General features: G+C 51.8%; 1 protein-coding gene across 1 annotated transcript in view; it reads left to right on the forward strand.

The window, feature by feature from the left end:
* Cdh23 (cadherin related 23) overlaps positions 1-12,037 on the forward strand; it is a 355,092-nt gene that overhangs the window by 275,082 nt on the left and 67,973 nt on the right. Inside the window, exons 32-36 of the mRNA XM_070020517.1 lie at positions 268-369; positions 3,986-4,135; positions 5,540-5,668; positions 6,634-6,762; positions 7,989-8,216. Of these exons, the coding sequence (XP_069876618.1) occupies positions 268-369; positions 3,986-4,135; positions 5,540-5,668; positions 6,634-6,762; positions 7,989-8,216 (738 nt within the window). The remainder of the gene's footprint in view (positions 1-267; positions 370-3,985; positions 4,136-5,539; positions 5,669-6,633; positions 6,763-7,988; positions 8,217-12,037) is intronic.

Here is a 12,037-nt window from a genome sequence, read left to right on the forward strand (position 1 = left end):
ACTCTGATAGAGGTGGAGGGGCACACAGCTGGGGCCCACAGAGGGAGCCAGCCCACTTGGCTGGGGAGCAGGGATCCAGTGTGGGACAGGCTCCATGGGAAGTCAGGCAGCCGTTGGCCTCCCTCAAGGGACATTTAGGCCAGGCAGGGGAGGGGCCTGCAGGTGGGAGGTAACACAGCCTGGCCTGGCTGGAGCCCAGGACTCTTGGAGGTGGGCAGAGTAGGCTCTTGCTGGTGGCTATGAAGTTATCACTTGCCCTTCCTCTAGGGTGTGATTACAGTCAAGGGCCTGGTGGACCGGGAGAAAGGTGATTTCTACACTCTGACAGTTGTGGCCGATGACGGGGGCCCCAAGGCGGACTCCACTGTGGTGAGTGTCAGAGTCCCCCATGGCAGCAGCCTTTCCCAACCCCAGCCTTTCCCAGTCCCCCAACACACAAGTTGGGCAAAGCCCCAGTCTACTCTATAAGACCACACAGAGGCCAGTGGGCACCTGGGCCAGGGCTGAGACTGCAGACAGATTGGGGAGGGGCATCAGGGCTGAGACTGCAGACAGGTGGGGAGGTATCAGAACTGAGACTGCAGACAGGTGGGGGGGTATCAGGGCTGAGACTGCAGACAGATGGGGAGGGGGCTTCAGGGCTGAGACTACAGATAAGTGGAAGGGGCATCAGGGCTGAGACTGCAGACAGGTGGGGGGGGGTGGGCATCGGGACTCACAGACCTGGAAAGAGTGGGGGCTGGAAGCATCCTGCCACTAACCATCTGCATCTGCCTTTCTCTCCTGCCTCCTGCCTCCTTCCGCCCACACTGACTACAGAAGGTAAGTAGCATGGGGACTGGCTCTTCATTTCTAGTACTCTCCAAGCCCCAGACCTCCCTGCCTCCCCTGGAGAGAGAATGTGGATGGACCTGTAGCTGCCTCTCACTCAGATCCTTCATGGCCTCCTGTCTCTCTGCTCTTTTACTCAGAAGCTAGGTGCCCTCTTCCAAGATCTGCCCTCCCATGTTCTCCCAGACCCTATACGGTCCTGGGATGAGGGTGCACTAAGAAAGGAGTAGTTGGGACACGCTTAGGGACTGTGAGGCCTTGTCCCAGCCCTGCTCCTAATTGGCTGTGTGGCCCAGACAAGCAGCTTAACCTCTCTGCTTCCTTTCTGTGGTCTAAGTGAGTTCTCAGCAAAAACCCTGCCTTCCAAAAAGGGGGTACAAGCTGGCCGGATATCTCAAGGAAGAAGCCCTTCATAGTTTGGTCCAGAGGCGGTGTTGTGTCCCACTCAAAGCTTCTGTAAAGGAGACTCCCTCGCCCCATTAGGGAGACTGGTGTGGTACTAAGGAGAATTTGAAGTGAGGTGCACAGGGCCAGGCCTGGGAGCACCAGCACAGCAGTGGTGGGCACAGGAGAGAAACTACCCTAGACTTGTGTGAGGTGGGGTTAGGCATGTGCTGGGGTGCGGGGAGGGCAGCCACTGAGGTCAGAAGGGACAAACAGGCTTTAGGTTGGATGGAGTAGGCCAGCAGGAAGCTCAGACTTGCAGGTTGAGGTGGGCGTGGTCCTGGAGGCCCTGAGAGGCCCCTGGGTGGCAGGGGGCTGAGGATGACAGTACTCAACCCTGGGCAGGTCTGACCCCTTCAGAGGTCTCGGGGTGCCCAGCACCTCATTAGCCTTGGTGACAACCACACTGTCACGCCACTGAGTCACTTTCCTGTGTCTTGAGGGACAGTGCCCACCCACTGGCCTAGCTAAGAGCTACAGGGAGTGAGGAGCCTTTGGTCCCCAAGGTGCCGAGCTGCAGCCACCCTGGCAGGGTCTCAGAGGGCAACCGGTGATTGGGGTCCTCGGGGTGGCAGTGGGTGGGTACCATGTGTCCTCTAGCTCCCCAGGAGAGGGTCTGAGGTGTGCTGAGGGAAAGCAGGGCCTTTTGAATTGCATCTTCACCCACATGGGGGAACGTGCTATACCCAAGCTCATGGTGGCCACAATAAGTCAGGGAATTCAGACTGGAGTGACCCGGTACCTCCGCCCAGGGGTGGCGCTGACCTAAGCCCATCCCCTGGCAGATGAGGGCTTTGGGCACACCCTCTGTTGTGTTACCCTCCTGTCATGGCCCCCACTGTGGGAAGCAGGGCCTACCCCCTACTTGCCCCACATCCCTTCTGCTGGCTTCCTCAAAAGCACCCCACTGCTGCTCACTGAGCTACCCCCTGCTCAGGCAACAGCGAGGGAATACAGGAGGGGCCCTTTAAAGATGGCACCATATCCTCCCCAGGCCAGAAGCCAAACCACAGCTCACCTCCACCTGACTCCTCCCCACCCCCACCCCCAGGAGGAACCCACAGGAAGGGGGTGGGGCTCTGCCATAGGAGCTGCACTCAGCAGCCTGGAGGATGGGCAGGGAGCCTGGGTCCTCCTGTCACCCACTGAGGCTGCCTCCTACCCCACTTCACCACCACCATGATCAGTGTTGTAAGCAGGGGTTTCCCTGGGCTTGAAGTTCAGCAAAGAGACCAAACTCAGACAGACACTGTCCTGTCTTCACAAGCATAAGACAGATTTAGAAAGCCAGTAGATCAGGTCACCATACCAATAAATGTATGCCCCAAGAGACAGAGAAATCCTGGAGGGCTTCCCTGAGGAAATGGCCTCAACTGAGCTCTGAAGAATGTGTAGCCAAGAAGAAATGTCAGGTCTGCCAGAGAGAACAGAGTGTACAAAGCATGACAAATTTGAATTAAACCTTAACTCCAGTGAGGGAGGATAGAGTCCAATTGTTATTCACATTTCCTAAATCATCAGACTGGGGCTCAAAGGCTTCAGAGAATAAATTCTCTAGCCAGTGTTTATGATTTTGGACAATTTTGTGGTCTACCAGACAGAAGAAGGGAAAAGGTCTGTTACATTAGATCTACCCCCTCATTTGCTCACTTATCTCTCCCAGCCTCCCAGCTAGCTAGTCTTCTGGGTGCACTTTTCAGCTGAGAAAATAAAGAACCGGAGAGGTTGAGTAACTCTTTCCGAAGTCCTGCAGCTAGTAAGTAGGAGAACTGACAGAGCTGTAAAGCCTGGCTCATTTCCTTGTGGGCCTCACCACTAACAAAGACTGAGGCCAGTCTGGAACCAAGAATCAAGACCTATTCTGGAGGGCAAGGAAGTGTGAAGGGTCTCAGCGGGGTGTCTGCAGATGCAATGCACACAGAGAGCAGGCCTGGGGCTTGAACCCCAGCTCTGTCTGGGGCAGGGCAACAGAAAGAGGCCTGGCTAGGAATCCTAAAACTTAGTTGCCTCCTCACTCTCCCCCAACACTGAACACAGGGGCCGTAAATGGCCCTGCCTGCCCTCTGTCACATGTGATCTGGGAACTAGATGCTGCTCCCACGCTGGGCCCAACCCACATCCAGCTTTCCACAGGAAACCTGGAATGTATGAGCAAAGAAAAATAACGTAGCAGGCAATTTACACGTAGCTGGTTTTTATCTGAGAGAAATTCACCTCCCTTGCCTGCCTGCCACCACTCCACTGGGACCCATGCCTCCCATGGGCTCTGCTCCTGGGCCCCTCCCCGTTCCCCTTCAATCCAGAGGCTGCTCTAAGGAGCCTGGCCAGCAGATGTGTCCTGACCAGCCCACACGTGATTTCCCCCTCATGTATGTGACTCATCACCTAAGCCCACTTAAAAATCTGGACTCCTGTTCTCCGGAAAGAACAGAAGAGTATGCCAGTACCACAACAGTCTCCCCATCTTCGGCCCTGTATGGCCAGGGCCTGGCTTTACAGCTGCCTCAGTCCCCACCACCTCAAGACTCCTCACCATCTGGGAGCCCTCCCCTTCTCTCCTAATCCCCACATGGACAACACATGAGCTCAGGGCCCTGGTAGTCCAGGACTGATCGGAGGACTAGTCTCAGCTGCACGCACAGCAGGCTGTTCATGGTTAGGGCAGCGAAAAGAGCTGTAGACATCTGACCATGTCTACCCCACCCTCCAGGTTTATATTACTGTGCTGGATGAGAATGACAACAGCCCCCGGTTCGACTTCACCTCTGACTCCATGGTCAGCGTGCCCGAGGATTGCCCTATAGGCCAGCGAGTGGCCACCGTCAAAGCCCGGGACCCTGATGCTGGCAGCAATGGGCAGGTAGGCACTAAATTGTATAGCCAGAATCTGCTCTACCAGCAGAGGCTCTTTCATGCCTCAGTGACCATCTAAGCCATTTTATCACCAAGCAGCTCAAGTGCCAGGCCCACACCACTCTCCCAGCCCTCAGGCCACTTTGCTGGCACCTGGGTTCAAGAATCTGCCAAACACACACTGCTTCCACAGGCCTGCTTCCTTTCCCTCCCTCCCTCCCTCCCTCCCTCTTTCCCTCCCTCCCTCCCTTCTTTCCTTCCTTCCTGCCCTCCTTCCCACCCTTCTTCCCTCCCTCCTTCCTCCCTTCTTCTCTTCCTCCCCTCCACCTTTCCCTTCCTCCTTTTCTTTTTCCCTCCCTCCCTTCCTTCCTCTTTTCCTTCCTCCCTCTCTTTACAACACTGGGGATTGAGTTCTACCACTGGAGCTGTACACACCCTTCTTTTTGTAGTACTGAGTCTTAAACTCAGGGCCTTCAACTTGCCAAGCAATTGCTCTAACACTTGAGCCACACCTCTAGCTCCTGCTCTTTTGCTGTTTCAAATAGGGTCTCACTTTGTGTGTGTGTGTGTGTGTGTGTGTGTGTGTGTGTGTGTGTGTGTGTTGTGTGTGTGTACATGCACTCACACCAGTACCTAGGGCCTTAGCTTTTTTTGTTCAAGGCTACCACTTGAGCCACAGCTCCATTTCTGACTTTTTGATGGTTAATTGAACATGAGAGTCACACAGACTTTCCTATCTGGGCTGGCCTCACACCATGATCCTCAGATTGCAGCCTTTTTATTTTTATTTTTATTTTATTTTTTGGGTCCAGTCATGGGGCTTGAACTCTAGGCCTGGGTGCTGTCCCCCAGCTCTTCAGCTCAAGGCTAGCACTCTACCACTTGAGCCACAGCTCCACTTCCAGTTTTTTTTTTTCTGCTTATGTGGTGCTGAGGAATCGAACCCAGGGCCTCATGCATGCAAGGCAAGTGCTCTACCACTGAGCCACCTTCCCAGCTCAGATCGCAGCCGTTTGATTATAGGCATAAACCACCAGTGCCCAGCTGGGTCTCACATTTTTTTCTGGAACGAGTCTGAGCTATTATCCTATACATATCTGAGATGACAAACATGGGCCATCACATCCTACTTATTGGTTGAGTTTCTTAACTATTGTCCAGGTGGGCCTCAAATCACAAGTCTCCTGACCTCTACTTCCTGAGTAACTGGAATTCCAGGCACACACCTCCTCAGCGGGCCTGCCCTCCCTGCTTTTGAGGGTCCACAATACTTGTGGCTCAGCCCTCTCTTCCCAGGCATCTTTGCTGGACAGAAGCCCATGCATGTCTGGGGAGGCTAAGCAGTCTTCCTTGGCCTGGCCTGGCACCTCTCCTCACCAATCCTTACCCCTCACTGGCTCTTCTCTAACAGGTGGTCTTCTTCCTGGCTTCGGGCAACATTGCTGGGGCCTTTGAAATCATCACCACCAATGACTCCATCGGTGAAGTGTTTGTGGCCAGGCCTCTGGACCGAGAAGAACTAGACCACTACATCCTCAAGGTAGGAACTGGCCCTGAAGGCTGCAAGTCACTCCTGACTGCCCAGCAGGGCACCAGATCCTGGTGATCAGCTTCCCATCTGTCACCAAGTAATCTGAGGCAGGACTCTCAGACCAAGAGGGCACAGGGGAGATGGACCTGGGAAGAGTCCTCAGTTCTAGGCCCAAGCAGCTGAGGAGTCTGTCCCTGCCATCAGAGCCAGCAGAAGAGAAAGATTGCTGGACGTGGTAGATCCCTGACTGTCAAAAACACAGCATGACCTGGGACAGGTGTTTTGTTCTCCCACCCCCCTACTGCGCCTCCCCTCCCCCCAGTGCAAAACCAAAAGAGCCCTCACTTGGCCTGTTCTGCTGAGATGCCATTCAAGTACAGGTATAAGGAGCCATGATGGCCTCAAAGTCCACCGAGATGCTGTCTGGCCATGCACTGAGGACTATCGGGGTACCCCAGTGCTATGCCTCTGGGGATCCTGAGGGCTGATGGCTGTCTGGTAGCCATAGGAGTGATATTAAAACCCCCAGGGACCAGCTCAGCCCATGGTCAGGACTTGAGCTCACTGTCAGGGACCAGACCACAGTACATGGAGCTGAGGCTTTAGAAGCAAAAGGCCAGCCTTGAGTCTGATCACAGGCCTGTGGTCATGGTCAGGACCTGGCTGATTGCAGAGCACAGGCACTAGTGGAGTGGGGGAGGGGATGACTTGGACACTCTGGAATCCAATTCAAAATGAATCTTGGCAGACTTGAGCAAGAATCATTTGTAGTGTAGGGCAGAAGGGGAAAGCTATAGGGAGAGTCCAGAGTTGGCCAGGTCATTTTGGGGGTCATGAATGCCATAAAATTCCTCCACCCTCCCAGTCTCTCCCACAGGGAGACAGTTCTTGATTCAGAATCATGGGATCACAGGCTCTGTGACCCTTACCCTTTAGTCCTGACCCAGGCCTCCTCTGCCTCTTCTTTCTCTCAGGTTGTGGCCTCAGACCGTGGCACCCCTCCACGGAAGAAGGACCACATCCTGCAGGTGACCATCCTGGATGTCAATGACAACCCTCCAGTGATTGAGAGCCCCTTTGGATACAATGTCAGCGTGAATGAGGTGAGAGCAGCTTTGGGTGACTCTGAACAAGAACTGACAACCAAGTGTCTGTGTAAACATCTTCCTGGACCACTGCCCTCTCAGACCTCATATGGGGACTGGCTTTTTCATAATTATGCCCCTTACACCCACTTAGCCTGGGTATCTGTTTGGAGCAGGGAAGGAGAGGAGAGAAGAGGAAAAAGAAGAAAGTGCCAGGCATCAGTTGTTCATGCCTATAATCATAGCTACTTGGGAGGCTGGGATCTAAGGATCGTGGTTCAGAGCTAGGAAAGTCCATAAGACTCTCACTTCCAAAAGCCAGAAGTGGAACTGTGGCTCGATGGTAAAGTACCAGCCTTGAGCATACTGAGTTCAAGCCCCAAGACTACCACTAAGTAAATAAATAAAGTGTCCTTGTGCCCTACAGGATGCTGAGGTTTACTCAAGGAGAGCTGCCTGTTTTAAAACTGCTTTTTAGCCAGGTGCCTGTAACCCTAGCTACCTAGCTACTCAGGAGGCTGAGATCTGAGGATCACAGTTTGAAGCCAGTTCAACAGGAAACTCCAAGAGGCTCTTGTCTCTAATTACCCAGCAAAAAGCCAGAACTAGAGTTGTGCATCAAATGGTAAAGTGCCAGCCTTGAACAAAAAAAACTAAGAGTTCAAGCCCCAGTACCAGCAAGCACATGTGCACACACACATACTTCCATTGTAGCTGGGTATCAGTGGTACATGCAGGTAATCCTAGCTACTCAGAAAGCTTAGAGTTAAAGATTACAGTTCGAAACCAACCCAGGCAAGAAAGCCCATGAGACTCTTATTTTTAATAAACTGTGCATGCGCGCGCACACACACACACTCCAAGCCAGAAGTGGAGCTGTGACTCAAGTGATAGAATGCTAGTCTTGAGAGGAAAAGCTAAGGGATAGCACCCAGGCCCTAAATTCAAACCCCAGTATTGGTACAAAATAAATGATATGATTTAATTTAACTGCATTTTTCCTCAGTCATAAGTCTGGGCTGATGCAGGAAGATTTCTGCTGGGCACTGCTGGGTATCGTGGGATGCTCATGAAGCAGGTGGCACAGGGTGGGGCCCAGTCCCACTACCCAGCCACAGATTGGCTCTTGCACCTCTCCCTTCACTCTATTTCAGTTTGCTCATCTGTAAATGAACTCGATATTCCTAGCATGAACAGGGAGCAGACTTCCTGCGTGGAATGACTACTTCCTCTTCTCTCCCCAGAACGTGGGTGGGGGCACTGCTGTGGTCCAGGTGAGAGCAACGGACCGTGACATTGGGATCAACAGCATCCTGTCCTATTACATCACTGAGGGCAATGAGGACTTGACCTTCCGCATGGACCGCATCAGCGGCGAGATCGCCACTCGGCCTGCCCCGCCTGACCGTGAACGCCAGAGCTTCTACCACCTGGTAGTCACTGTGGAGGATGAGGGTACCCCTACGCTGTCGGTGAGCATTGTCTAAGCCCTTTGCCTCCTGTGAGGGCAGCTAGTTGGGTGGGATGGAATCCACCCAGTGGGTGAATCTCAGACAAAACCGTTTGTCACACCTTTAGGCCACAGCTGAGGGTCTTCTTGGAAGACTGCTGACCCACCTGAGTCTCCAGCCATTCCCGGCCACCGTGCCATCTTCGTGGTATCTATGTTATGGTACCAGTTGAGCCATGCTGTGTGCCATGGGGCCACGCTTTCCTATACTATGATGTCTTATGAAAAAGCAGCTTTTGGCCGTCTGCTTTAATTGGGGTATGGGGACAGTATTGTAATGCACCAGGGTGGAAGGACTGGTGTCTGTGGTTCAGTCTAATGCTTGCATGAGCAGAGCCGCTGCTCATAGCCATATCCCATGGCTAGGGGAGGAGCCACTGGCGCATAGCCAGCAGTGACTGTCTATACTGGGCTGCAGTCAATGGAGTGTCTGTGATTTGAGAGCAGGAAGTTGGAGCATTGCAAGCTGGCTGTGTGCTGAGGAGCTGGTCGGAACTGGTCAGAAAGCAGAGTAGATCTAGAGTTGTTGTTTTGAGGGGCACCAAAGTAGCTCATGTCTGTGGAAGTACTTGATAAGCCATAAGGAGGAGGTAGAGGATCATATCAGTGATCTGTTGCCACAATTACAGTTGAGCTTACCGTGTAATTATACAGTGACACTGGTGCATGCCACATGGCAGGCAACATAGAATGACAATATTTTATTCAGCTCTGATACTTCAGGCTGGGAATTTAGATCAGGTTCAACTGCCAGGTTCTGCTGGCTTATTGAGGCTCTCTTCACCCTGTGCAGGCTGCTTCATGTCATGGTACCTAGGCTTCGGGGGTTGGCCAGCCATCAGTGGGGGGTGACTAGGGCAACTCCTCCAGCTGTTCACAGAGTATGAGAAGTTTAAGTACCAGAAATGGGAAAGGCCTCCTGAAAACCAGGCTGCAAGCTGGCACAGAGTCCCTTTCACAACATTCTCTTAGTCAAAGCAAGTTAAAGGCCAGTTGAGAATCAAGAAACAGAGAAATAAACCCAAAGTTTGAAGTCATAAACTCTGCAAAGTGTTGCAGAGTGTCGATGTAGTGAAGGGCAAAGATTTGATCCTTTGGGGCAGTCAATCTCCCCAAGGTCCTGATTGCTTAGCTTGGTCTCTCTGCTCACAAGTGACTTTAGATGTTCCTCTTGGGAATGGCCTTGTAGGGGGAGGGGCCAGAGCAGGACTGGTGTCTCTGGGGAACAGGTAGGAATTCTCCCAGCACTCCCCCGCCACACACACACATACACCACATTGTGAAGGGCCACACACTCCTAGCTACTCAGGAGGCTGAGATAGGAGGATTGAGGTTCAAAGCCATCTGAGAGAAAGTCCATGATACTCTTCAGTTAACCAGCAAAAGCCAGATGTGGAAATGTGGTTCAAATGGGATTTTTTTTTTAATCCACATTGTGAAGAGCCCAAGAGGTGAGGCTCGCTTTGGCTCCTTCAGTCCTACTGGAGGCCAGTGCCACTGCTAATTCAGCTGTGCACACCAAAGGGCTAAACAGACACATGTAACTTAGTGGGGTCCAGAGCAAAGCACATATCATTTAATGTGGTGACATGGAAGAACCCAGTTTTGACATAACCCTTCCCCCCACTGGACCTAGCTTTGGCATGAGGATGAATCATCTTGGTTGTCCATACAAAACCATTTAGAGCTATGCCTGGCTGCCAGCAACAGACCCTGAATGATGAATTCATAAGTCAGAGGGCATTTTCTCACATCAGATCTCTGGGGAGAATTACAAATGTTGATTTCACCCTCAGTAATGTCAGAGGTTGTGTTTCTTGGACTTTCTCTTGTGATTGTGAGATAGCTGCTGTAGCTCAAGCCATCATGTCAGCATTCAAGGCAGGTAGGTGAACAAAAGACAAATTGCTGTACCAGCCACTTCTGATCCTTTATCAAGAAAGAGAAGGTTTCTTTGAAGTGGCCTCTGGAGCTCTGCTATATTCTGGCTGGAAACTAGTCACATAGGCACAACTAGCCACAAGGCAGGTTGGAAGGCATGAGGGAGAGGATTGTTATGACTGGCTTATTCCCTGGGGTCCAGGTATATCATTGCCCTAAACCAAAACAGAACTCTGTTAGTGAGAAAGAGATAGAGAATAGATTTGGGGCGCTAGCATTTACCACACTGCCCTTTACCTCTGATGTAGGCAAGTCTGTATACCAGAGAAAGAGAGAGAGAGAGAGAGAGAGAGAGAGAGAGAGAGAGAGAGAGAGAGAGAGAGAGAGAGAGAGAGAGAGAGAGAGAGAGAGTTTACAGGGGAGGGTGCAGCCATTAGAAGCATTCTAAGACCCTGAGGTTAGAGACTAAGTCAGGCTTCCTTTTGGTTCCTAGAAAAACAAGACTTAAAGAAATGGGAAATCACTTGAGATACAGTTAACTACCCAGGATGGTGGCCATGACCCAAACAGTTCTTGCAAAATTTTGGATTGGTCCCCATAGCCAGAGTTTCTAGTTGTTGATCAGAGCCTCTTCAGAAACCCAGCCCAGTCCTGTAGGAACCATAAAACACCCCTTCAACCCCTCAGTCCCCTTGAAGCAAATCTCAGCCCATCCGGCTCTCTGGTGTGGGTGTGGAAAGTTGGGCAGCAGTTATGATCCCCACCCTAGTTATAATCAGTTCTTTTTTTTTTTTTTTTTGTCAGTCATGGGGCTTGAACTCTGGGCATGGGCACTGCCCTTCAGCTCTTCAGCTCAAGGCGAGCGCTCTACTGCTTGAGCCACAGCGCCATTTCCGGTTTTCTAGTGGTTTTTTTTTTATTGGAGATAAGAGTGTCACAGACTTTCCTGCCCGCTTTGAATTGTGATCCTCAGATCTCAGCCTCCTGAGTAGCTACGATTACAGGTGTGAGCCACCAGCGCCTGGCGCTATCACCAGTTCTATTTCCCAAGGCCCTGTAAAGCAGCCTCAGGTGACCAGGATCAGGGATGGTGCTTTGAGGCTAGCATAAAGGGAGTAAACATGTGGTGGTCTGGGCTGTATCAGACCTGACTTTCTTTAGACAGTAACACAGAAAAACAGCAACTAGTTTTAATGAGAAAAAAAAAGATTTATAGAAAAAATAAGTTGAAAAGAATCCCTTTTGTTGTTTCCCCTACTTCCTCCAGTTTGGAAAGACCTCTATGCCTTGAGTTTTGGAGCAGACACTGCTGTGGCTCATGGACACAGTCTGAAAAAGTAACACTGGGCCCTGATGGTTCATTCATTCATTCATCTATCCATCCATTTACTCACTCATTCAGCCAGTGATCAGCTAATGATCCTTGAAGGCCCCTGTGTGAGGCACTGCTAATAGAGAGAAAGACACTGTTGTCACAGCCTGAATAAAGGTGTTGGGAGCCACCAGGTGGGTGGTGCATTGGAAAATGCTTAGGGATGGCTTCCTGGAGGAAGTGGCACCAGTGCATTCTCCATTGGTCAGTCATGGTGGCACAGCTGAGGGGGAAATAGGAAATATATTTCAGCCCAGGGATCAGCCTGGACACAAGCTAAGGATGAAGAATAATCCTGGTGTGGGCACTATAAGGAAGTCAGCAAGGGTAGCCAGCAGCACACAGGACTCACTGCACCATCTGTAGGCCAAGAGCTGGTCCCACTGCCTTCCCAAGAGCCCTTTGCTCCCTCTGCCCTAGTTGAGAGTGAGAAAGGGCAGAGCTGACAAACTGGGGCCCTGTAACCCATGCTTGCTGTGACTAGTATTTGCCTCTAAGAACCACCAGACTCCAAGATTTGCATCCTCTGA

This window comes from Dipodomys merriami, unplaced genomic scaffold, assembly GCF_024711535.1.
Source record: "Dipodomys merriami isolate MVZ:Mamm:240054 unplaced genomic scaffold, mDipMer1.0.p SCAF_14, whole genome shotgun sequence".
Classification (NCBI taxonomy): Eukaryota; Metazoa; Chordata; class Mammalia; order Rodentia; family Heteromyidae; genus Dipodomys; species Dipodomys merriami.